At 49.3% G+C, this 26,984-nt stretch overlaps 1 protein-coding gene across 1 annotated transcript; it reads right to left on the bottom strand.

Annotated features, from left to right (window-relative positions):
- Positions 1–10,633: 10,633 nt before the first annotated feature.
- LOC140001202 (olfactory receptor 14A16-like) lies at positions 10,634–16,407 on the bottom strand. Its single transcript, XM_072032372.1, has 4 exons — positions 16,308–16,407; positions 15,196–15,281; positions 13,886–14,090; positions 10,634–11,433 (listed from the first exon to the last, which is right to left on the bottom strand). Exons 1-4 carry the CDS (start codon positions 16,405–16,407, stop codon positions 10,634–10,636), a joined length of 1,191 nt encoding a protein of 396 aa, XP_071888473.1.
- Between the last annotated feature and the right edge of the window lie 10,577 nt (positions 16,408–26,984).

Here is a 26,984-nt window from a genome sequence, read left to right as displayed (position 1 = left end):
TTGGCCAACTGGCGTTCACATCACTTTTCCTTACACCACACTTCTGCACTGAAGTCTGCAGCTGCATGTTACAGCCCCTTTGCACCAGCTCCCACCTGCTTTCCTTAGAGACCTGGCTGCACACAGAAGGGTTTTTCCTTATTATAAAACAGGCAGGAATAAACATGCAGCAATTTTCCAAACAGCAAAACAAGTTCCTCATCTTGTCTTTAGTCAGGTTTACCTTCTCAAAAGGATGACTGCAAATTAAGTTTTTTATACTGACTGATAGGAAATTCTAGGTATTAAGATTAGTATTATTCCGTATGATCTTAATTCAATAATAAATGATGAGGAGCTTGCTACAGAAACAATTAGGCAGACTGCTAATCGATGGTCAACCTTGAACTCAATGAAGCTCAAAGCAGCAACTGGATCAGTGAGAGTGGTCTGAATGATCAAAGAGTAAGGGGAGGCAAAACAGGAGAACCATGGGAAGTGCATGGGTCCAGACAGGCAGCTAGAAAGGAGACATTCAATATGGATAGTTTATTCAAGATGGGTGGAAGTGCCTGGAAGATGAGGGAGTACACCATGATGGAGAAAGCAATTAAATGCAAGTGCTGGTGACCATCAGTATTTCTTCTCCTGTGATGAATAGAGATCCTGATAATTCACCTGAAGAAGGACGCAGATCACTGGTGAAGGAAGTGTCTTTTTGTGCCATCACCAATGCAGATTACAAAATACTTCCACACGCCATGGTAATATGTCCCACCCAATTCTTGTCATCCTGTGGGGCAGGGGAGAGGGAGCTGACAGCAAAGGGACACATTTGGGTGAAAAAGAGGACGGAGACAAACAAGGACAAGGACAGCAGAGAGAAGGAGTCAAGGCAGTGGGGTGGGGGAGGCCAGGAGAATCAGCCCAAGGGGTGCTGCTGCTTGTGAGGACACTTTTGTGCCAGCATCCTAAGTGGGCAGCAGCTGTCTGCAGGCAAGGGGAGGCCAGGAAGCACATGCCAAGAGCGCTCCTGCCAGCACAGACAAGGCCTGGGCTGAGGCCAAGGGGGGAGGCAGGCCCAGGGCTGGGGGCTGCAAGGGCCATGCTGAGCTCCCTGCCCCTGCAGCAGCCGTACTGGCCCTCAGCAGATGTGCTTGCTGGCACGCACGGGGAGGTCCTATCATGCATCAGAGAGCAGCAAAGAGGGCACTGGAGAGGGCCGCAGTGATGTGGTTGGCAGTGTCCCATGAAAGGGCTGTCTGGGGGTCCCCTCTGCTACAGCCACCGCATGGAACATGGCAGGAGGAGGGAACGCAGGGCTTGTGGCCACAGTGCAGTCTGGTCCTGAATGCTCCATGACTGCCTTGCAGGTCCTGGCAGACTGTGGTGAAGGGATGAATGCCCTGGGCTCCCTTCCTGCTCTGCCCAGGCCAGCAAGGGCCCAGAGCGGCCTCGTCTCCCCTTCCCCTGCAACTCTGGGCTCCCTTTGCACAGCCCTGGCTCTGCAGCACCAAGCCCTGCTGGGAGCCCTCCCCTAAATGCTGCCACCGCTCCCTGATGCTGCTGTTGCCCTGTGCCGGGCACTGCCCAGCCCAGCCCATCCCCTGCCCACCTCTCCCCACTTCAATACCCTCTCCTCAGCACAGTCCAGCCCAGCTCAGCCCAACCCATCCCAACAGCCCAGTCTGGGCTGGCCCCAGGGCAGTGCCCACCACAGGCTGGTGGGCATGGCCACCACAGCTGCAGCCTCTCGCAAGGCACCACAGCTGCTGGGACAAAGGTGGCTCTGGGCCTCCCCAGCAACCCCAAGGCTGGGACCAGCCATGGCTCAGGTTAATGGATGTCCGTGAAGCTGTAGGAGTCCTGGTCTCTTGCCTGGGAGATCCCCAGCACAGAGTGCCTGTGTCCCGCAGGGCCAGCCCCACTCCCCAGGACAGCACAAGAGGCCTGGCCCAGGCACAGGGCAGCTCCAGATTCCCCTCCAGGATGACTTTTGCCATCAGTCCCAGCACCTTTGGGACACTCACAGGCCAGTAAAAGGACAGCTACTATTTGCTGGCACCACAGCTGCTGGGACAAATGCAACTCTGGGCATCCTCAGCAGCCCCCATGCTGGGGCCAGCCATGGCTCAGGAAATGGACGTACATTAGGTTGCATTCTTCTTCACCAATGTTATAAGTTGCCCCCTTAATTTTCAGAGAGCATTGGATTAATCATAGAAAGCAATTTATTGAGTAAGCAAGCAGAAAGCAAAGCAGCGCTGGGTGGCCGGGGAGTCTCTGCTCCGCCAATGGTGCGCACCTCACCCCCGCCAGGGTCCCTTTTTATATCTTGGTAATTCTGGGATTACGCAGCACATCCTGGTATGTTCTGCGACTGCGCGCGCTGTTGCTAGGGGGTCGTCTCTGTCCCTCTGGTAGTCATGAAGATGAAGGCTGTAGTCTTCCTCAGCGTTGTGGTTCAACTTCTTTTTTTTTTTTTATTTGGTCATGTTGGCCCAGCATGAGACAGGAAGGCAGGATGTTGATACAGCAACTTATCAGGAGGTGGTTACATGAGCTTTGTAACAGTGTCTTTGAACACAAGAGGCAACTGAGATGCAGAAAGAGAGAAGGAAAGGGGGTTCTCTCTTTTGTTACATTAAGCAAAAGAATTTTCATAGTGTCTAGCCAAGCATTACAGAGCTCACTTCAGCAGGGAGCTTTCACAACTCCCGCTCCTCAAACAGAACTCCTTGTTTTTTATAATACAAAAGACAATGAACAAACATTTATGGTTTGTTCATAAACCCCCTTCCTCTCTGCTCAAGTGTATCTAGCGACTCACCGAGGCTGTCCCTGTCCCATCGTCCTCATGGAGCAGTCACTGCCCTCCTGGCCCGAGCGTGTCACCTTCCTGCTTGCTGTTAGAGGCTGGTGGATGTGGGTTGGGACGATCTTACATGTACATGCCCTGGAGAGCGTTGGCAGCTCTACCGTCCAGCTGAGTGCTCAAGGGCAGAGAGGCAAGGATTGTGCCGTTTCTGGCTGAAAGAGGAAAAGCAACAAATGGAGCAGCAATCCCCTGTGAGCATGGGCAGTCCCTGCCTCTCTGCTTAAGAGTATCTAGCGACTCACCGACGCTGTCTATATCCCTTCTTCCTGATGCAGCATTCCCTGTCATCCTGCCCCAGTCCTGTCAGCTTCCTGCGTGGACCATCGCAGCTGGAGGTTGGGGCGATCTTACCTGTCCTATAGAGTGCTTGGAGCTCTTCTTTAAAGCACATTTCTCAAGGGGAAGGTAGCCAGGAGTGTGCTGTGGTTTGGTCCCATCGCTGTGTGAATCTGTCTGCAAAAGGAGAATCACGAAACAGAGCAGCATCCCTCTGTGAGCACAGGAAGCCCCTGCCTCTGTGCCCAAGGGTCTCTAGCGACTCACCAAAGCTGTCCCTGTTCCATCATCCTCATGGAGCAGTCACAGCCCTCCTGGCCCGAGCGTGTCACCTTCCTGCTTACTGTTAGAGGCTGGTGGGTGTGGGTTGGGGCGATTTTAATTGTCCTAGGGAGCGTTGGCAGCTCTTCCTCGCCGATGAGTGCTCGAGGGCAGAGACGCCAGGATTGTGCCGTTTCTGGCTGAAAGAGGAAAAGCACCAAACAGAGCAGCAACGGCCAGCCTGCTGGGCTTTGGTTGGGCAGATCTGAACTGTCCTAGAGAGCGCTGCAAGTTCCTAACAGCTGACTTCTCAAGGGCAGAGAGGCCAGGATTGTGCCGTGGTCTGGAGGCAATCCTGTGTGTGTCTGGCTGAAAGAGAAGAAGCACAAAACAAAGCAGCACCTCCCTGTGAGCATGGGCAGCCCCTGCCTCTCTGCTCAAGAGTATCTAGCGACTCACCTAGCCTGTCTGTGTCCCGGCTTCCTGATGCAGCATTCACGGCCATCCTGCCCCCATTCTGTCAGCTTCCTGCTTGCTGTGGACCATCGGGGGTGTAGACTGGGGGGATCTTACCTGTCCAGGACTGCGTTGGGAGCTCTTCCTTCCAGCTGATTTCTCAAGGGGAGAGTGGCCAGGAGTGTGCTGTAATTTGGTCCCATTGCTGTGTAAATCTGGCTGCAAAAGGAGAAGCACCAAACGGAGCAGCATCCCCCTGAGACCACAGGCTGCCCCTGCTTCTGTGCCTGACGGTCTCCAGTGACTCACCGAGGCTGTCAGTGTTCTGTCATCCTGATGGAGCGGTCGCTCCTGTCCTACCCCGATCATGTCACCATCCTTCTTGCTGTTAGAACCTGGTGGGTGTGGGTTGGGGCAATCTTACCTTTCCTGGAGAGAGTGTTGGCAGCTGTTCCTTACAGCTGACTTCTCAAGGGGAGGGCGGCCAGGATTGTGCCGTGGTCTGGTTTCATCGCTGTGCATTTCTGGCTAAATGACAAGCACCACAAGACAGAGCAGCATCCCTCTCTGAACATGAGCATCCCCTGCCTCTGTGCCCGAGTGTCTCTAGCGACTCACCAAGGCCGTCCCTGCCCCATCGTCCTCATTGAGCGGTCACTGCCCTCCTGGTCCGAGTGTGACACCATAGTGGGGAATGGCTTGGGGCTGTCTTATGTGCCCTGTAGAGCGCTGGCATTTTTCTGGCTGAGTTCTCAAAGCGAGAGAGGCCAGCAGTGTGCCGTGGTCTGGTTTCATCGTTAGGTATGTTTCTGTCTGAAAGAGGAAAAGCACCAAACGGAGCAGCAACCCCCTGTAACCATGGGCAGCGCTTGCCTGAGTGCCCAAGGTTCTCCAGCGACTCACCAAGGCTGTCCGTGTCCCGTCATCCTCATGCAGAAGTCACGCCCATCCTAACCCGATCATGTCACCGTCCTGCTTGCAGTTAGAGCCTGGTGGATGTGGGTTCGGCAATCCTACGTGTCCAGGAGAGCATTGGCAGCTCTTCCTCCCAGATGAGTGGTCGAGGGCAGAGAGGCCAGAAGTTTGCCATGCTCTTGTCTCGTCACTGTGTGTGTCTGGCTGAAAGAGAAGAAACACCAAACGGAGCAGCAACCCCCTGTGGCCATGGGTAGCCCCTGCCTCTCTGCTCAAGTATCTAGCGACTCAACGAGGCGGTCTGTATCCTGTCTTCCTCATGGAGAGGTCACTGCCATCCTGACCTGATCATGTCACCTTCCTGCTTGCTGTTCGAGGCTGGTGGGTGTATGTTGGGGCGATCTTACCTCTCCTGAAGAGCATAGCAAGTTATTCCTTCCAGCTGAGTTCTGAAGGGGAGAGTGGCCAGGAGCGTGCTGTGGTTTGGTCCCATCGCTGTGTGAATCTGGCTGCAAAAGGAGAAGCACCAAACGAAGAAGCATCCCTCTGTGAGCACGGGCAGCCCCTAATTCTGTGCCCGAGGGTTTCCAGTGACTCACGGATGCTGTCATTGTTCCGTCATCCTGATACAGCGGCCACTCCCATCCTACCCCGATCATGTCACCATCCTGCTTGCTAATAGAACCTGGTGCTGTGGGTTGGGGCAATCTTACCTATCCTGGAGAGCATTGGCAACTCTTCCTTACAGCTGACATCTCAAGGGTAGAGCGGCCAGGATTTTGCCATGGTCTGGTCCAATCGCTGTGTGATTCTGTCTGAAAGAGAAGAAGCTCCAAATAGAGCAGCATCCCTCTGTGAACACGGGCAGCCCCTGCCTCTCTGCCCGAGGCTCTACCGCGACTCACCGAGGTTGCCTGTGTTCCATCATCCTGATCCAGGGGTCACTCCCATCCTACTGCGATTGTGTCACCTTCCTGCTTGCTGTTAGAGCCTGGTGGGTGTGCGTTGGGGCAATCTTACCTCTCCTGGAGAGCGTTGGCAGCTCTTCCTCCCAGATGAGTGGTCGAGGGCAGAGAGGCCAGAAGTTTGCCGTGGCCTGGTCCCGTCGCTGTGTGTGTCTGGCTGAAAGAGAAGAAGCACAAAACAAAGCAGCACCTCCCTCTGACCATGGGCAGCCTCTGCCTCTCTGATCATGAGTATCTAACGACTCACCGAGGCTGTCTGTTTCCCATCATCCTCATGCAGCATTCACTCCCATCCTGCCCCCATTCTGTCAGCTTCCTGCTTGCTGTGGACCATTGGTGGTATAGGTTTGGGCGGTCTTACCTGTCTTGGAGAGGGTTTGCAGCTCTTATTCCGGGTGATTTCTCAAGGGGAGAGTGGCCAGGAGTATGCTCTCATCGCTGAGTGAATCTGGCTGCAAAAGAGAAGCACCAAACAGAGCGGCATCCCCATAAGACCACAGGTTGCCCCTACTTCTGTGCCTGAGGATCTTCACCTACTCACCGAGGCTGTCATTGTTCCATCATCCTGATACAGAGGACACTCCCATCCTACCCCGATCATGTCACCTTCCTGCTTGCTATTATTTGCCAGTGGGTGTGGGTTAGGGCGATCTTACCTGTCCTGGAGAATGCTGGATGTTCCTTCCAGATGACTTCTCAAAGGGAGAGTCGCCATGATTGTGCCGTCGTCTCCTTCCCATCACTGTGTGTGTCTGGCTTTAATAAGAGAAAGAACAAACAGAGCAGCATACCCGTGTGACCAGGGGCTGACCCTGCCTCTGTGCCCAACAACCTCGAGTGTCTCACCACGTCAATCTGTCTCCCGTCATCCTGATTGAGCGGTCATTCCCGTCCTGGCCCAGTAGACCCCAAGTGTGTCACTGTCCTGCTTGCAGTTAGAGTCTGGTGGGTGTTAAAGTCTTGCCTGTCCTGAAGAGTGTTGGCAGCTCTTCCTTACAACTGACATCTCAAGGGGAGAGCAGCCAGGATTGTGCCGTGGTCTGGTTCCCACTCTGTGTGATTTTGGCTGAAAGAGTAGAAGCACCAAACAGAGCAGCAACCCTCTGTGTAAGCAAACAGTGCTGGGTGCACCGGGAGTCTCCGCTCCACCAGGATGCACACCAGCCACATCAAGTAGCTGAGTTTTATGCTCCTAGACTAATACATATTCATTACTACTTATAAAAAAACAGGTTATTATAATTAGCTTCCGGTGTCCAGTCCCTCCTACTGGAGCATGCGCATCAGTCTCCTCTGAGGGTCTCTAGGGGTCTTTCATGCTGAAGGCTCGTAGTCTTCCTCTCCAACTTTTTTTCTCATCCTTCTCCTTTGTACTCCTTTGGTACCGTACCAAGTTTATAGAACATTTTCTGCAGGTCTTGTCTCCCAGCCATCCTTCAGCTTCTTTTTTCTTCTTCTTAATCTCTTGGCCACCTGGCCAGATACCAGAGGTTTGCATAGTATCCCATAACAGTCACTAGTTGTTATCAGTTGTTCTGAAACCCCCAGACATCAAACACAAATAGCTTTCTTATTGACACTTCACGAGTAATTTAAACATTCCTCACCAGCCATTCACAGGGACAGTCACACCTATAGCAGTGTTAAGTTAATCTCAAAGAAGACAAAGACAAAGAAAAGGCTGTATCTGTTAGAAATAGAGGTTCGGAACAACTAAAACAGACAGGTTCATAAATTTGAGGAGTATTTTCTGAAGACTTGATAAATTGCCTAGAATGAGGGGGAGACTGGGACACACTGCATCTGTGGTTCAAGAATTAAATTGCCAGTGCAGGGCCCAGAGGCAGACAGGATTCAGACAGGATTGTTCTCTATGGACACAAATTGTTAAAACATTCCTCACAGCTTTCTACCTGTTTAAGATTTATTATAGAACCAGGCTTCCTGTGGAGATAAAGACGATAAAGAATACAGCAGAAATTCATTGGTCTCAGCTGCCATCTCTGCCCATCTCCTCTGGAGCTGCGGGAGCAAACCTTGGCACGCAGGAGAGGCTCTGGGCCCAAAGCCCAGCTGACACATGGAGGAGCAGCCCCGGTGGCCCTCAGGGCTGCCCCTCACTGCCCGCTGGGCTCTGCCTCTCTGCTGCCTTCGGGTCGGGGCTGCTGCTTCCCTGGAGCCATGGCCATGGCCAGCAGCAGGACGTGGCCTTTTCACTGCTGCTCTCTTTTGGCTTCCACATTGGTCTCTTACGTTGCTTGTATTTGGGTTAGACTTTACACGTATATCTCGTGTAATTTGGTGCCAGTCCTGTTGTCTCTGCAGTGGTATCCGTGTCCCAGCAGGCAGCAGCAGGCACTGTGCAGTCCTCTGTCACAGCTGGCCTCCCTGCTAGCACCAAACAAAAACCGAACAGTAACAAAAGGGGCTGTTCAGGGCAAACCAAGAAGCCTGGATGCCTCTTCCAATGCTACTGTCTGGAATAGAGAGAAGGGGTTCCTCCCTGCTCTTCTGTTTTCTGGGCCTCTTCATGGAGTAAAGAACACAGGCTGAAAATCCCAGGGTGATCTGTGAGGGATCAAGGACTGCACCAAGAGCTCTCTTTATGGTGGCACTTGCCAAAGTAGACAACTGGATTCATCTGCATGGGACTACACCCCCTGCAGCGGGGCTGATGGCCAATGCAGGCCTGGAGAGGAATCTGGAGCTGCCAGGAGAAGTCAGAAGATCTGCAGGAACAAGGTGTTCAGTGGGCAGTGATTAGAACCTCATAAAATGAGTGATCATCCAAAAAAGGTTTTGGTAAAGGAAAAGGTGAATCTGAGGAGACAATGGGCTAAAGTAGGGCTCTGCAATGCCAGAAGTGGTGGTGAAGAGTCATCAGGCAAAGGCCCATAAGACTGCAGAATAATTGAGAATAAGCATTTTGAAGTGCCATGGGCAAGGTCTGGTGCAGCACTTGTCTGCCCTTTGTGCCCTTAGAGACACCCCATGAATACCCCATGGCCAGGATGCTGTTGGCCTTCTTGGCAACCTGAGCACACTGCTGGCTCATATTTAGCTAACTATCAACCAGTATTCCCATGTCCTTCTCCGCCAGGCAGCTTTCCAACCTATCCTCTCCCAGCCTGTAGCTCTGCTTGGGGTTATTGAGCCCCAGGTGCAGGACCCGGCACTTGGCCTTGTTGAACTTCATGCAGTTGGCCTCAGCCCATTGGTCCAGCCTATCCAGATCCTCCTGCAGAGCCTTCCTGCCCTTGAGAAGATCGACACACACACCTAACTTCTTGTTGTCTGCAAACTTACTGAGGGTGCACTTGATCCCTTCATCCAGATAATTGATAAAGATATTAAAGAGAACTGGTCCTAGTACTGAGCCCTTGGGGACTCCACTGGTGACCGGCCTCCAACTGGATTTAATGCCATTCACCACGATTCTTTGGGCCCAACTACCCAGCGAGTTTCTAACCCAACGAAGCGTACGCCAGTCCAAACCATAAGCAGCAAGCTTCTTGAGGAGAATGCTGTGGGAAATGGTGTCAAAAACCTTACTGAAATCAAGGTAGACCACATCCACAGCCTTTCCCTCATCCACTGTGTGTGTCACTTTGTCATAGAAGGAGATCAGGTTCGTCAAGCAGGACGTGCCTTTCATAAACCCACGCTGACTGAGCCTGATCACCCAGTTGTCCTGCAAGCACCACATGATGACACTGAAGATAATCTGCTCCATGAGCTTCCCTGGCACTGAGGTCAAACTGACAGGCCTATAGTTCCCTGGGTCTACCCTCTGGCCCTTCTTGTAGATGGGCGTCATGTTTGCTAGCTGCCTGTCGAGTGGGGCCTCCCCTGACAGCCAGGAGTGCTGATGAATGATGGAAAGTGGTTTGGCCAGTTCCTCCGCCCGTTCTCTCAGCACCCTCGCATGGATCCCATCCAGCCCCATCAACTTGCATACATCTAAGTGCTGTAGCAGGTTGCCAACCATACCATCATGGATTGTGAGGTTCTGCTCCTCATCCCCTTCCACCAGTTCAGGGTTCTGGTTATACAGATGACAACCAGTCTTGCCACTAAAGACTGAGGCAAAGAAGGCATTAAGCACCTCAGCTTTTTCCTCATCTCTTGTCCTTAAGTTTCCCCCTGCATCCAGTAAAGGATGGAGATTCTCCTTAGTCCTTTTCATGCTAATGTATTTATAAAAACATTATCTGTTATCTTTAACAGCAGTAGCCAGACTGAGCTCCAGATGAGCTTTGGCCTTTCTAATTTTGTCCCTTTACATGCTCACAACATCAAGATTTGGAAGAGAAATTCAGATGCCACTGTAGAGAAATCACGACTGTCACCAAGCTACATGAGCTCTTATGGCTTATCCAAATACAAAAGCACAAAGAAACAAAGTGGAAGCCAAAAGAAAGCAGCAGTGAAAAGGCCACATCCTGCTGCTGGCCATGGCCATGGCACCAGGGAAGCAGCAGCCCCAGCCCAAAGGCAGCAGAGAGGCAGAGCCCAGCGGACAGTGAGGGGCAGCCCTGAGGGCCATTGGGGCTGCTCCTCCATGTGTCAGCTGGGCTCTTGGCCCAGAGCCTCTCCTGCATGCTGAGGCTGCTCCCGCGGCTCCAGAGGAGATGGGAAGAGATGGCAGCTGAGAAGAAGAAGGTTCTCATTGCTTCTTTATCATTTATTTGTATACAAGAAGTCCGCTAATATAGGTCCATGAGATTATTCATCAAAGAAAATAAAATTAACACATCAGATGTTAAGAATAAGACAATCAAAGCCAAAATAAATAAAGAAACTAAGAAAATAACAGAAAATAAGAGAAAACAAAGTAGACATAAGATAAAATGTAAGATTTTCCTGAGAGATTCCAAAATAACAGTTGAAATTTGAAGGCACATTATTGATTCTGAAGAAGCATGTATTCAAAAAATTTCCATACGGAATTCTTGAGCACCTTGTTCCTCATGCTGTAGAGGACAGGGTTCACTGCTGGAGGCAACACTGAGTACAAAAATGACACCACCAGGTGAAGGGATGGGAAGGAGAGAAAGGGAGGTTTAAGGTAGGCAAAAATGATGGTGCTGAGAAACAGGGAGACCACAGCCAGGTGAGGGAGGCATGTGGAAAAGGCTTTGTGCCGGCCCTGCTCAGATGGCATCCTCTGTACAGCCCTGAAGATCTGAACATATTTGAAAACAATAAAAAGAAAACAACCAACGGCTAAAAAAACAGTAAACATAAGTGCCCCAACTTCCCTGAGGTAGGCATCTGAGCAGGAGAGCTTGAGGATCTGGGGGATTTCACAGAAGAACTGCTCCACAGCATTGCCTTGGCAGAGGGGCAGGGAAAATGTGTTTGCCGTGTGCAGGACAGCATTGAGAAAGCCACTGCCCCAGGCAGCTGCTGCCATGGTGGCACAAGCTCTGCTGCCCAGGAGGCTTCCGTAGTGCAGGGGCTTGCAGATGGCAATGTAGCGGTCATAGGCCATGACAGTGAGGATAGAAAACTCCACACCCGCCAGGAAGGGAAAGAGAAAGACCTGTGCAACACAGCCTTGATAGGAGATGGCCCTCGTATCACAGAGGGCATTGGCCATGGCTTTGGGGAGAGTGGTGGAGATGGATCCCAGGTCGAGGAGGGCGAGGTTGAGGAGGAAGAAGTACATGGGGGTGTGGAGGCGGTGGTCGCAGGCTATGGCTGTGAGGACAAGGCCGTTGCCCAGGAGGGTAGCCAGGTAGATGCCCAGGAAGAGTGCGAAGTGCAGGAGCTGCATCTCCCGCATGTCTGTGAATGCCAGCAGGAGAAACTCAGTGATGATGCTTCTGTTGGACATCCACTTTATTGGGGATGTGGTCCTGCACATAGAAGGGAAAGAACAGTAATAATGTACAACAGACTTATCAGAGAATAACTCATCCATCCTTCAGTGAGTATAGACCATCTGTCCATCAGTGCTGGTCTCAGCTGCCCTGCAAGAGTTGCAGGAAAGTTTTAGTCAGTTCCCGTACTTTCCTTCCTCCAAGCACACTGAGGGCTCACTCCGTAGACATGTGAAACCCCCATCTCCAACCAGCCTGGAAACAAGAACAGCAGCAGCATGTCCAGGTGGAGAAGCCAGCAGGAATGCTACTGTGCTGCTGCCAGGGGAGGCAAGGCCAGGGAGGGACAGACAGACACTCAGCAGACCCTCCTGTGCTGCAGCTCTGCCTGCAGAGGAGACAGCTCCTGCTGGGGACACCAGGGGCTTGAGGGCAGAGGCTGTGCTGGTGGGAGAGGAGAGCAGGGGGTGTCCCAGGGAAGGCACCTGCCCTGCAGGGGATAGCAGAGAGGTGCCTGAGCCTTCCCTCGCATGGCATTTCTGGCAGCAGCTTCCTCTCACAACCTGCCCATGTCCCTTCTGCCGGCCCACGTCCTTGCTGGGAGCTGCTTCTCTCTTCCCATATCTTCTCCCTCTCCATGCTCACAGACCCCAATTCCACAAGCTGTGTGCTCAGCTCTGCCCTGCACAGGACTACCGAGTCCATGACATCAGCAGGGTTCCAGCTACTAAAGAGAAGATCTGATAACTACAGAGGAGACCACAAACTTGATATTGATGCAGTCTTCAAGATGAGGTGGCTGAAGGGACTTTATCAAGTTCATTGCTGACACACTGGTCTCTCAGTACAGTCAGTACTCTAGGATTCTCAGTCTCCTGTACAATCTTGAAAATCCGTTGTCATGAAACCTGCCTCCCCTCTACTGCAGGAATCTGAAAAGCACGGAAATGAAAAAGCCTTCCCCTTCAGATAAGCCAAGCCTCAGCCTTTCACTTGAAAGGCCCCCTCATAAATGCCATTCTCTAAAGCATCTTCTACTCCATATTAAATATAGAATAAGACCAATCCTGACAGATGCTATCAACTGTTGAATGTTCCAGCTGTAGAAGACCCCTCTAGCAACCCCACCTGGATTGTCCTGGCCACAGACTCACGGTGTCAAGAGCCTGCAGATGTGTCCTGCCACACGCTGCCCTCTGTTGTTGGCTCCTCAGTGCCTCCAAGCCCTCTCTCCTTCTCTGCTCTCCCCGTGCCACCTGCGGTCAGAGCCCCCAGCCCTGCTGGGCTGTGCAGAGGAGCTGCTCCTGGGCACAGCTGTCTCTCTGCAGCACTGCCCACTTGCCAGGAGCTCCCCTTGGGCCCAGGAGCACGGCACAGCTCAGCAGCACAGCACCCGACCATAGCATTGCTTGCTCTGTGCCATTGGGCTCCCTTGAGGTGTCCCCAAGGCCTCAGGGCTGACAGCTCCCGAAGGCAGCAGGGTCTCTGCTGGGGTGTGGTGTCTGAAGCATACCGAATTCATCACTGTCTGCCCTTCTCTGAACACAGGGGAGATGACTTTTACAAGGGCGATTTGTGTCCTTGGACTGTGGTTGTCAAACATGTCCTGTTGGGCAGTGAAACACCTCTGAGCTGTTAGCTCACACCCATTGTTCAGAAGCTTATTTGTTGAAATAGAGATGGTTTAAAAGGACAAAAAATGAAGATATAAGAATACCTGTAACAATATTAATAAATAATAATGCATTTTATTATTGTTATAATGACACATATAAAGCAAGTGATGCACAGTGCAATTGCTCATCACATGCTGACCAATGCCCAACCAGTTTCCTGAAGCAGTGTTCCCTCCTAAACCTGGATAGCATGCATTATGTTCTCTTGTGCAGGAGCCATGACCTTTCTTTGTTTGAGGGCAATACAAGCTTTCAGAAGGATTTGGAACATTTGCTTCCCTTTCTCAAATACTTCTGCTGCTGTGTTGCCCCATGGGATGATGACATCAGTATGTTGGAGGTGTTCAGGAGCTTCCCTGTGTTCCAGGGTAGTTTGGATCAGCCCATGGCAAAAGTAGGGCTGTGTTTTCAGCCCTGGGGCTGTTGATTCCAGGTGGGCAGGACAACCTTCCATGTGAAAGCAAAGTGTGGCCTTTGTATTGCCGCTGAAGGGATGGAGAAAAATGCATTAGCAATATTAATTGTGGCATAGCACTTGGCTGCCTTTGACTCCAGTTCATACTGAATGAAATTCTAGCATGCCTGGCACAGCAGCACTCAGTGGTGGTGGGACTTCATTCAAGCCACAGAATTGCACCGTTATCTTCCACTCACCATTAGAAGTTTGCACTGTCCATATGGGACTATTAAAGGGTGAGCAAGTGTTGCTGATCATTCCGTGGCTCTCCAGTCGATGAACCAGCTCATGGATGGGAATCAGGGAGTCTCTGTTAATGCAATATTGCCTTGGGCGCACTGTTGTGGTAGCGACTGGCACCTGCTGCTCATTGGCCATCAGCACCTCCACAGCAGAAGGGTCCTGTGAAAGAGTGGGCAAGGTAGACAACTGTTTCCTGTCCTCTGTCTCCAAGACAGCTATGGCATAAGCCCACTAATACCCTTGTGGACCTTTGAAGTACCTGCTCCTGAAGTAGTCTATGCCAGGGTTACAAAGAGCCTCCAGGCCAGTGCCAATGGGTTGCACTGCGACTGGCCTCCCACTCTATTCTGAGCAGGTGCAGCCTCACCTCGAGTACTGGGTGCAGTTCTGGGCACCACAGTACAAGAAGGACATTAAACTGTTGGAGAGTGTGCAGAGGAGGACAACGAAGATGGTGAAGGGCCTAGAGGGGAAGACGTGTGAGGAGCGGCTGAGTGCATTTGGCTTGTTCAGCCTGGAGAAGAGGAGGCTGAGGGGGGACCTCATCGCGGCCTACAACTTTCTCGTGAGGAGGAACAGAGAGGCAGGTGACCTATTCTCTGTAAACACCAGTGATAGGACCCGCGGGAATGGTGTTGAGCTGAGGCAGGGGAAATTTAGGCTGGACATCAGGAAGAGGTTCTTCAGCGAGAGGGTGGTTGCACACTGGAACAGGCTCCCCAGGGGTGTAGTCACTGCACCAAGCCTGTCTGAATTTAAAAAGCGATCAGACTGTGCACTTAGTCACATGGTCTAAACTTTTGGGCAGACCTGTGTGGTGCCAGGAGTTGGACATGATTATCCTTATGGGTCCTTCCAACTCAGGGTATTCTATGATTCTATGATTTCCCACTGTTCCCAGTTAGACTCACTTCAGCCTCCAGTGCAGTTAACTCTTGGGTTTGATGTGCCAGGCCAATAATCCTCAAAGTCCAATACACCCGATTGTCTTCTCCCTCCCCCAGGGTGGAGGCTGGGCCTCTCTAGTCCTGCTCATAGTATTCTTTACTGTGTTTGGAGGATTGCCCACTAGAAAAGGGAGCAGCAAGTTTCTCAGAAGAACCACTTTTTGACAATCTTTTTTTCCTTGAACTTCATGTATCTGTGCCTCTAAGGTGGAGGTCGATTTTTGCATCCCATTTTCTCATGGTCGACCATCAAAACCACAGGATGGAACCTGGTATGTACCCACTCTATCACCTTTCTTGAGCAGAGGGATGCTTACATCTGGTAGCTGAGCTATTGGTTCGTGCAGGTGGGGAGGAAGCCGTATTCTCTTGTAGTTGTTGAACCTCTTGGGAAAGATTCTTTCTGGACAAGACACAGGACCATAGGGAAGATGAGAGACTTGCTTTGTAATGCCATAGTTGGCTAGCCAATTCATCCACCATGGGTTTCTCTTTGTCTTTCCAGGTCATTACTGCCAATGCGTTGGCATATGATGATGGTGTGCTCTGTACAAACTCCTGCCCCATGGGTCATGTACACTTGACTTCATCTGTGTAATACACAATAAATGTTTGTTCATTGTCTTTTGTATTATAAAACCAAGGAGTTCTGTTTGAGGAACGGGAGTTGTGAAAACTCCCTGCTGAAGTAAGGAGCTGTATAATGCTTGGCTAGACACTATGAAAATTCTTTTGCTTAATGTAACAAAAAAGAGACCCCCCCCCCCCTTCTCTCCTTCTGCATCTCAGTTGCCTCTTTTGTTTAAAGACCCTGCTGCAAAGCTCATGTAACCATCTCCTGATAAGTTGCTAAACTAGTGTATCAACATCCTGCCTTTCTGTCTCACGCTGGGCCAACATGACCAAATAAAAAAAGAAGTTGAACCACAACGCCGAGGAAGACTATGGCCTTCATCTTCACGACCACCAGAGGGACAGAGATGACCCCCTAGCAACAGCGCGCGCAGTCGCAGAATATACCAGGATGTGCTGCGTAATCCCAGAATTACCAAGATATAAAAAGGGACCCTGGCGGGGGTGAGGTGCGCACCATTGGCGGAGCCGAGACTCCCCGGCCGCCCAGCGCTGTTTTTCTTGCTGTTGCTTACTCAATAAATTCCTTTCTATCATTAATGCAATGCTCTCTGAAAATTAATTAAGGGGGCAACTTATAACAAATTTGGTGCCGTGACTCGGATGAAGGCAATCTGATTGAAAGACCTTCGGAGGGGGCGCCCTGCTGATTTCAGCGGCCTTCGCTAGGATTACTTTCATTCAAATCCTTCACCGATGAACCCTAAATTCGGCAGCAAGCAAATAAAGCCGGCAACCCCTAGTAATCTTTGTGCACGAAGACCGAACAAAGACTCAGGAGTGAGTAAGAATAGGCCAGTGATCCGTTCGGTTGGGGTTGGGTATCCTGGAGCATTGTGAGACGTCCAATTGCGGACGAAGCGAGTGCGGACCCCTCGGTAGTGCAGTTCCCACATCCCGCGAAGGACTGGGCCATGAAAAGGGGGAAGCGATTTGTGTGTGTGTGTGTGAAGGCGCTCCAGAAGATGGGACAGAAGAAGAGTAAGCCTTCTGGTCCCATGGGCGGGGTAACGTCTGATGTTAGGTTACCCCGGGATTAATGATTAAAAATTGGGAGGATTCCCCTTTTAGGCGGGGAAAGAATAAAGTAAAAATGATACATTATTGTGTTGAAGTTTGGGGTGGTAAACAGATTCGAGGAGACCACCTTTACTGGCCCATATTTGGGTCCTTTGAAGATTGGGTTTGCCAGGCCCTAAATATTTATGTAAACTCAAAGGAACCTTTTGGTTTGGAAGAAAGTGAATATGCACATTTGTGGATCAGCTTGGAAACTCGAGCCAATTTATATCCTCTAAAAGAAAAAGGAGGGGATGGGAGGCACAAGAAAAAACGAGAATTAGAGATCCCAGCCCCACTGCCTCCCTATATTTCACCACCACCACCTGCAGCCCCTCCGACTCCCGGGCTTCCTAATCCGCAACCCCAGGGAGACTCTGATAGCGACTCTGACTCTAGCGCTCAGGGACCAGTGACTAGGAATATGTGGCTGTCCCCATTAACTCCGGGGACGTCCGAGACTTTAAGAAAGACAGGAGGAGGGTAAGCGAGCTTTAATGGCAACTGGCATAATGTTTCCAGCTGCTGAGGAATAATTCTAACTGGAATAATAACTGTACATTGTATATTGTATATATAAAAGCCCGGGCATTTTTGTTAAAGTGTTCTTTTATACATATGTTAATATGTAAATATGAAAATATAAGAACTGCCATTGAGGTGTATGTCTAAGGAAACAAAATTTGCCCAGGCATATTATCGGCTCATCAGGTTTAAATGTTCCCAGTGTAATTGTCTACAAGCAGTTAATTTACAGTGGTCTGATTTTACTTGTGTATCTATATATTGTGGATTTTGGAGGGATTGGGATTGACTAGTAAAGAGCTTCTAGGAAAACGGAGGAATATTAACCACTGTAGATTACAATAGGAAAAGTTCAAAGCAAAGAAATCCCGAGGAAATGCCTCCTAGGATGAATACTAACACATTGGAGGGATATAGTGGGGTGACAGTGTACAGAGAGTAAAAGAACTCTTATCAAATATTGTAATCAGTGGTGGCCACTTTATAAACTAGAGGATGGAGCGGAGTGGCCCCTAAATGGAAGTATTAATTATAACACCATATTACAGTCAATGTTGTTTTTGTGGAAAGAAGGAAAACAGGATGAAATGTTGTATATTGATGTTGTTTCAGCATCTTGGAGGGAAAAGGTATGGAATTAAGTTGGCCCCTGACTGAGCCTTTGATGTCGGCATTAGAAAAGTAAAGGCTAGAGAAACATAAAGGAAGTGTTAAAAGGTTTGTTGAAAGTGTTAAAGGTATTCCAAGTTGAATGAGCAGGGAAAGGTGATGTAGGCATTATCTAAGTAACAGTCTAGAAGTTTTGGTATATTTGCATATTTGCTGTGGTGTTTGTTCATTTTCCCAAGCATCGTGGAGGGGGGAACAGCCTGCTCCACCAGGGGCCTCTCCAGCGGCCGCAGGGGGGCTTTGGCTCCAGCGCCTGGAGTGCCTCCTCCCCCTCCTTCTGCACAGACTTTGGTGTCTGCGGGGGGGTTTCTCGCTCTCCCAACTGCTGTTGAGCAGCAGGCTTTTGTTTGTTTCTTTGTTTGTTTGTTTTTGTGGATGTGCTCTCACAGAGGCATGGACTGTGTTGCTATGGCTTGGGCAGCAGTGGGCCTCTTTAGGGCCAGATGAAATTGTCCCTTATCTACCACGGGGAGGTTTCTGTTTTGTTTTGTTTCTTTTTTTTCACGGGGGCTGCCACTGCAGTTTCCCACCCCCACACCCGTCACACACCTCGAACCTTGCCATCAAACCCAATATACTGGGGCAGCTAAGTCATTACTGACTTGTAAAGTATCAGGGATTAAATTAACTAATGAAACCCTAAATGTGATGGAGGTAGAAGGGACTGGGATAACAGTGCCACTTTTGGGGGATACCAAGCTGAGACTAGGGGATAAAATGATCACTGGGCAATTATTGTATGTATCCAAGGCAGAGACTAACTTGTTGGGAAGGGATTTGATGATTAAATTGGGCATTCAACTAGTAAATTGTTAGACTGGAATAACAGTGTTATTAATGGAGTACTCTCTGGCCCTGAGAGCAAACATACATTTATATTCACCTCTGACTGGAAAGACCCTGAAATGGGGGCGGAAGCAACAATATAGGTGGACAATTTTACCTCAGGGGTTTACAGGGCCACCTATCTATTTGGGTAAATTCTAAAAAAGATTTTGGAGCAAATACAACCTCCCAAGGAGGTATTAATGTTACAAATATGTGGATCATTTTAAGGAAAATCGATACTCCCTGATGGGAGAGAAATGCTGAATAAAGTGATAATAAGGCAAATATTAACTGTTTTACATCAGAAGAGTCATTGGGAGGTGCAAGCAATGTGTGATGTTGTTCTAAGAAAGCATGTCTGTGTAGGAATATGTATTTTAGGGAAGCACACATGCAGAGGATGTACTATATGTCAATGTGTAAATAAAAAGGTCTTCTGTAACCTATTTAGAGGGGGACGGGAGCCAGGGTTTTGACCTTTCCAAAGTATACAGGTAGACTTTACTGAGTTACTTGTTTGTCCTAATTGACCACGTGACTGAATGGGTGTAAAGCTTTACTGCAAGGATTAAAGCAGGCCTTAGAGATTGAGTGGGATTTTCACAGCCCCTGGCACCCCTCCTCTTCTGGAAAGGAAGAGCGAATGAATGGTGAAATTAAGAAACAACTAACAAAACTTGTGCTGAAAACTAAGGCTTCTTGGGTAAAATGCTTACCTCTTGCACTGTTAAACATATGGACACAGCCCAGAACTGATGTAGGAATTTCTCCTTTTAAAATGCTATATGGTATGCCCTATGACTTGGAATTGCCACTTGATCACCATCAATTCTAATTAAGACTTGGAAAGAGACTGCTTTAACACCACGATGGGGAAGGCCCTTATGTTGTTTTGCTTACCACAGAAACGGCTATTCGAACTGTGGAGAAAGGATGGACGCATGCCAGCCGTGTGAAAGGACCAATCCGGGAAGGTAAATGGGAGGCAGCTCCAGGCCCTGACGACTTGAAGCTGACACTAAGATGGACTCGATAAGTATTGTATATTATCTGTGTATTGTGGGAAGGGGAGGAGGCCCCGTTTCAAAGGCTCCCTAGTAGGTTCCCCTGAAGAACACTGCTGCTGCCAAGAAGAACCGATACCTTGTAGTTCGCTGCAACCGAACTGACAAGCGAGGCAGAGAAGTGAAAACGGTGGGGGACTGAGGGGCCGACAATTTAGATGGGCTCTGACCACCTCCTACGATACATGGGAGTCAGTATCATCATTTTGGTCAGCTATGGGTCTGCGCATCCCCATCAGCCTTTTAAATGGAGCTTGATCAGATGGAAGGATCAGTTCATCATCCAGCAAACAATGACAGCGGGTGCTCCCAGTTTCCGCATCACATTATGTGACCTGGTGTTAGTGCAGCCATGCTTTAACCGATCAGGATTTTATTTCTGCCCAAGTTCTAACCCAGGAAAGGGGTACTGTAATTACCCAAACATGTATTATTGTGCATACTGGGGGTGTGAAACCATTGCTACGGACTGGACACTCGGGGCTGGTCGGAATAAATTCTTACAAGTGGGATATGGGCCACAAAGTTGTAACCAACAAGCAGGTCCCTGTTACAGGTGGTGAGGGCATGGTATAGGGTATACAGGAACCTTCCATGGAAATAAAGAAATTTGCAAGGTTCTATATATAAATGTAACAAACTTGGACAATACTAGCTGGATACTAGGAAATGTGAGGTGTCAGATTTTACAAACACAGAACAGATAGGGGAGGACTCGTACTAATAAAAAGGAGGATGCTGATAGGCCCCAGGCAGTAGGACCAAATGAGGTATTGTCAGAAAATGTCCAGGGAATCCAGCCTGCGGAAAATACTACAGTGCCAACCCTCGGCAGCCCTACGAGCTCAGGTAAAGCCGAGAATGATAACATAGCTGAGAATAACATATGGGGGGGTCATGAATGCCAGCTACCAATTATTAAACAAAACAAACCCAAATGTAACAAAACACTGTTGATTATGCTTTAGTATAAGGCCTTCATATTATGATGCTATCGGGAATCCTGGGGAGCCCTCCCGCACAAACGAGAACAACCCTCTACAATACAGTTGGGGAAAAGACATAAGGGTAACACTAACACAAGTCAATGGAGGTGGTAGGTGTGTGTGCACGGTTCCTAGTGGGAAGTGTCACCTACGTAATATCAAGGAGAATGGAAAACAATCAGCCGAGTGGTTAATCCCAGCCAACAACGCTAGGTGGGTTTGTTTGTGGGTGGGCATAACTCCTTGTCTATCACTAAAACTCTTTAGTGAGTCTCGTGATTTCTGTATACAGGTGATAATTATACCAAGGATTCTATACCACCCTGAGGATTATGTATACACCCAGACACAGTGGAAAGTCATCATCTGGAAAGACAGGAACCATTCACGGCTCTAACTTTGGCCACCCTAATAATCCTGGGAGGAGCTGGAATGAGGACCAGGGTAGCCTCATTGGTTAAACAAAATCAAGAATTTACTTCCTTATGCATTGCGGTGGACGAGGACCTGACCCAAATTGAACAGTCCATCTCGGCCCTGGAAAACCTATCAGGTCTCTTTCAGAGGTAGTGTTACAAAATTTTATGGGATTAGATTTGGTATTTTTTTACAATAGGGCGGGCTGTGTGCAGCCCTGAAAGAGGAATGCTGTGTGTATGCTGATCACACTGTAGAGGTAAGAGATACAATGGCAAGACCCAGGGAAGGGTTGAAAAAAAAAAAAAAGGGAAACGGGAGAATGAAGCCCGACAGTGCTGGTACGAATCTTGGTTTAATTATTCACCTTGGCTTACTACTTTATTAACAATAACAGGACCTTTGTTGTTCTTAATAATAGCACTAACCTTTGGACCATGTATTTTTAATGAATTGATTGCGATTGTAAAGGGACATTTAGAAGCGGCACATTTAATGCTCATACATGCCAGATACGAGCCAATAAGTACCAACGAAGGAATCGAGGAAACATTAGTTCTTAGTAGCCAGGCATTGCCAAGATTCAATGAACAAAATGAGTAACTAAAAGAAAAAGGAGAGATTGTAATACACAATAAATGTTTGTTCATTGTCTTTTGTATTATAAAACCAAGGAGTTCTGTTTGAGGAACGGGAGTTGTGAAAACTCCCTGCTGAAGTAAGGAGCTGTATAATGCTTGGCTAGACACTATGAAAATTCTTTTGCTTAATGTAACAAAAAAGAGACCCCCCCCCCCCCTTCTCTCCTTCTGCATCTCAGTTGCCTCTTTTGTTTAAAGACCCTGCTGCAAAGCTCATGTAACCATCTCCTGATAAGTTGCTAAACTAGTGTATCAACATCCTGCCTTTCTGTCTCACGCTGGGCCAACATGACCAAATAAAAAAAGAAGTTGAACCACAACGCCGAGGAAGACTATGGCCTTCATCTTCACGACCACCAGAGGGACAGAGATGACCCCCTAGCAACAGCGCGCGCAGTCGCAGAATATACCAGGATGTGCTGCGTAATCCCAGAATTACCAAGATATAAAAAGGGACCCTGGCGGGGGTGAGGTGCGCACCATTGGCGGAGCCGAGACTCCCCGGCCGCCCAGCGCTGTTTTTCTTGCTGTTGCTTACTCAATAAATTCCTTTCTATTATTAATGCAATGCTCTCTGAAAATTAAGGGGGCAACTTATAACAATCTGGATCTTTGGATAGCTGTTTGTTACCTAGGTTTATACAAATCGCCTTCAGTATGTCTAATTTCCTCAGGAACGGATATCCCTCTGCATGGTGGTCCACTTTCCTGGTTGACATACAAGATCTTCTTTAAAGGGGTACCTTTCCTTCAAGCATGATGGGAGTAAGTTCCTTGTGCCCTTTTCCAATGGCTTTGTCAATCACCCCTTTCCTAGAGGGGGATTCTGTCTGCTTGGCTTCCCTGCCCTCTAATTCCAGGCTATTGGCCCTTTTCTCCCACCACTGGAGCAGCCAGCTGACAATGTGCTCACTGACATGATGGCTAAAATATTTTCCCATATCTCATAGCTTACCCTGGAAAAGGGATAGCTTGGTTTCTGATGTTTATATAATCTCTTTGTCTTTGTCCTCCTGCTTCCAAGATGTCCCAACTTTGGAGAAACCTGTCTCATCTTCTTCTTCCTCCTTTCTTGCCTGGGTAGGAGTTTCTTTCCTCTCTAAAGAAAAACTGACTTTCACACCCATTGTTTTCTCTTGCATGTAGAGGCAACCGATACTGGCACAGGCTGGTTCTCTGGCCCAGCCATGGAACCCATTGCAGGTGCTGGAGAGGCTGCAGGGCCCAACACAGGACTTGTTCTGGCTGCAGGGCCTTTTGGATGAGTTGGAGCGGCTGCAGTGCCTATTGCAGGTTTGGGAGTGGCTATAGGGCCTGTCACGTGTGTCAGTTTAACTTTGGGCCCACCTCAGGAGCCAGAGTGTCTGCAGGGCCTGTTGCATGGCTTGGAGTGGCTTTGGACAGGCTATATACCTGTCCTGGAGGAGAAGGGGGAGGTGCAGGAGAAAGGGAGAGGGAAGAAGTGGTGAAAAGCATCCCCCACTGTCCTTCCCAGTTCCACTCACCATCACCACCCACCCTGCATAGATTTACTCTCGAAAAGAAAAGGCAAAGAGTATAAAAGAGTGTAATTCTAAATAATTTCTAAGAGCTGAAGAGATGGTTCCCAAGTTATGGAGGCGGCAATAATTTTATTCTATCAGAAATCAGTGTTATCCAATACAGCAAGGCAGTAACCTTAGACAAATCCCCAGAACTGATAAACAGCATGACATGGAAGGCAAATAGTAAAGTGCTATGCAACACAATTCTGAAAACAAGCACAACAGACCCCAGATCAAAAAGATCAACACTGTGATCAGCGACTATTAAACTGATCTAATGTTTATAACAATTTACTTTTAAAACGCTGTGGTCAGATCTGGCATCTCAACATTTGTGCTCCACGCTAGGCACCAAGAACACTTTCTGTGGTTTGACCCTGCAGGCAGCTTAGCACTACAAAACTATTCATCTAATGAATGGGATGGAGGAGAGAATTGGGAGGAAAAAAAAATGTAAAAGTTCATGGGTTGAGATAAAGGCAGTTTCATAGGACACAAAAGGAAGACATTATTATTGTTCTTCTTAATGTTAATGTTAATGTTAATGTTAATGTTAATGTTAATGTTAATGTTATAGACACTAATAGACTAATAATAACATTTTTGTGTGCATATCAAAAGACAGGAAAGGTGGTGGTGATTAACTGGAGTCAGGCCAGAGCATGGCAGACATGCTATGGAATGAGGGGTGGATATTGTCCTAGTTTTGGCTCTAGTAGAGTAAATTCTTCTTGCTAGTAGCTGGAACGGTGTTGTGTTTCATATTTACAGAATCACAAACCATTTTGAGTATAAAAGGACCTTACAGATCACATAATTCCAACTCAGCTGCCATGGGCAGAGACACCTTCCACTAGACCAGCTTGCTCAAAGCCCCATCCAACCTGGCCTTGAACACTTCCAGAGATGGGGCATCCACAACTTCTCTGGGCAGCCTTTTCCTCACCACCCTCTGAGTAAAGAACTTCTTTCTAACACCTAACCTGAATCTACCCTCTTTCAGTTTAAACCATTACCCCTAGTCCTATCACTACACTCTTCGATGACGAGTCCCTCCCCAGCTTTCCTGTAGTCCCCTTTAGGTACTGGAAGGCCACTGTAAGGTCTCCCCGGAGACTTCTCTTCTCCAGGCTGAACAATCCCAACTCCCTCAGCCTGTCTTCATAGGAGAGGTGCTCCAGCCTATCACTCGTGCTCATGGCCCTCCTTTGGACTTGTTTTAATAGCTGCATGTCCTTCTTACACAAGGAGCCCCAGAGCTGAACCTGAGGTTTGGCCTCACCGGGTCTGAGTTACCAGGGGACAACCATCTCTCTTATCCTGCAGACCACAGTATTCCTGGTGCAAGGCAGGATGCTGTTGGCCTTCTTGGCCACCTGAGCACACTGCTGGCTCATATTTGGCCGACTATCTGCCACTATCCCCAGGGCCCTTATCCCCAGGCAGCTGTGCAGCTTCTCTTCTCCCTGCATGAATGGGATTGTTATTCCCCAAGTGCAGGACCCAGCGCATAGCCTTGTTGAACTTCATAGAGTTGGCCTCAGCCCATGGGTTCAGCCTATCCAGATCCCTCTGCAGAGCCTTCCTACCCTTGAGTAGATCAAGTCTCACTCCTAACTTGGTCTTGTCTACAAAGTTGCTGATGGTGCACTTGATCCCCTCATCCAGATCATTGCTGAAGATATTGAAGAGAAACGGAGCCAGCACTGAGCCCTGGGGGACACCACTAACGAGTGGCCTCCAGATGCATTTAGCTCCATTCACCACAACTCTTTGGACCTGGCCACCCAGCCAGTTTTTAACCCAATGAAGCGTATATCTATCCAGGCCTTTAGCAGCCAGTTTCTCAAGGAGAATGCTGTGGGAAATGGCTTCAAAATCCTTATTGAAGTCTAGGTAGACCACATCCACAACCTTTCCCTTGTCCACTAAGCACATCACCTTGTCATAGATTGAGATCTGATTTGTCAAGCAGGGCCTGCTTTGGTAAACTCATGCTGACTGGGCCTCATCAACTTGTTCTCCTGTTGTGTGATGGTACTCAACCTGCTCCATGAGCTTCCCTGGCTCAGAGGTCAGACAGACAGGCCTGTAGTTCCCCAGATCATCACAATCAGGGTGAGCCGTCTGACTGCAGACATTAACAGCTGACAGAATGGAGCATCTGTCCAGGGGAACCTTGAGAAACTACAGGATTTTCCCTATACAAATGTTTTGACATTTACAAGGAGAAGAGCCCAGTCCTGCACTGGAGGAAGAGGAACCCCACACGTCAGGACTGGGACCCTGCTGAGTGAGGAGTGTCCAGGAGGAGGTGGGCCTGGGCACCCCAAGGGATTCCATGTGAGCAGTGGTGCTTGCTCACCAGGAAGCAGGCCAGCTTCTTACAGAGCTGCCTTATGAGGAGCATGGCCACCAAGAAGATCTGAGTTATCAGACTCAGCTCCAATATGGTGTGACACCACCTGCGCTGGGGTGTCCCAGTGAGTAGCTCATCATTTAGGACAGGTGCAGGACAGTACCCAGAGAGGTTCTGCCAAGGTGGGGTTCAGGGCCTAAAGCACCTGCCTTGTGTAGAGATTCTGAGAGATCTGGGTTTATCTGGCCCAGTGCCATAGAGCATCCAAGCAGAGCAAAAGGAGCCTGAGACTGTCTGAAGGGTGGTTTTGGAGCTGCTGTAGCTTTCCTCTCTAGGAGAAAATGGTATGAGACAGAAATAATGCCACTAAGTTGACTTTGGGATGTTGAGACTGGACATGAAGAGAAAGAAATCCCCATCTCCTACTGCCGCAGGAGGAAACCTGAGCATGGTGTAAAGGGAAAGGATCTCCTTTGCCACGGGCTGGAGGTCAAGGCCTGGCCCTTGTGCTTGGTGAAACACATCCAGTTTGTCTACACATCAGTGTCACCTTCACATTGCCTTTGTCTCCTTGTCCTCACTGCCTCCAATGTTCTGCTCTAATGAGCTCTATGGGAGTCTGTGTCAGTGCTGGCCCTCAGGGGGACACTCCAGAAATCTTGCATCTGACTTAGACTTCTAGAGAGATGTCTTCAATTGTCTGAGGCTTGTGGTCTCATCAGAAAAGCTCCCAGAGGGGTGATTGCAATGCCTTGGGCTGGGCCTGTGCTGCTGAGCTGGGCCAGGATCCTGGGACAAAGAAAACATATTTCAAAAACTCCTATGATGCAGAGAGACAGCTCTGCCCAGGAGCAGCTCCTCTGCAAAGTGCAGTAGGGTTGAGGGTTCTGACCGCAGGTGGCACAGGGAGACGAGAGAAGGACAGAGGGCTTGGAGGCAGTTGGGAGTGGGAGGATGCTGAGAGCTGCCTGCAGGAGAAATCTGCACAGCCCTTGACAAGGTAAGTGTCTGGCTGCAGGGCCATGCAGCTGCAGGTCCTGGAAGGGTCTCCTCCTGGGTCTTGTTTCTGGGAGGGCAGTGGGCAATGCAGTAGGCTTTGAGACTGCTGCTGGATTGCACTGTGAGGTGAGGACGTCTGGCAGAAGCCCCTTGGTGTGTCATAACCTAGCTACCCCTGGTTAACCAAGAGTGTGGTGGCCGAGCATCCTCCAGACACTGCATGGGATGCAGACTGGATATTGGGATACCCCAGCTTGCAAATATCCAGCTCTGTCTGAGGGGTGTCCTCCTCGGCTGCAGGCTGCTCTCCAGCAGGATGCAGCTCTGTCGTGGCATCCTTGTGTTATCCAGGTGCCTGAAGGAGGAGACTGGTCTGTGCTAA

This window comes from Anas platyrhynchos, chromosome 39, assembly GCF_047663525.1.
Source record: "Anas platyrhynchos isolate ZD024472 breed Pekin duck chromosome 39, IASCAAS_PekinDuck_T2T, whole genome shotgun sequence".
In the NCBI taxonomy this organism is placed as follows: Eukaryota; Metazoa; Chordata; class Aves; order Anseriformes; family Anatidae; genus Anas; species Anas platyrhynchos.
This window is presented reverse-complemented; position numbering and strand designations above follow the sequence as displayed.

Bases quoted from the DNA above. Each gene is read 5' to 3' on its own strand.
- LOC140001202 (XM_072032372.1), bottom strand. From the start codon at position 16,407: ATGTGGGAACTGCACTACCGAGGGGTCCGCACTCGCTTCGTCCGCAAT. The intron at 14,091-15,195 runs GTAAGCATCCCT...ACTCTTTCACAG, and splicing joins CAATAGCTCAGCTACCAGAT to GACCCTTCTGCTGTGGAGGT. The intron at 11,434-13,885 runs GTGAGTGGAAGA...TTGTCCTCACAG, and splicing joins GACAGTGCAAACTTCTAATG to CCATAGCCTGCGACCACCGC.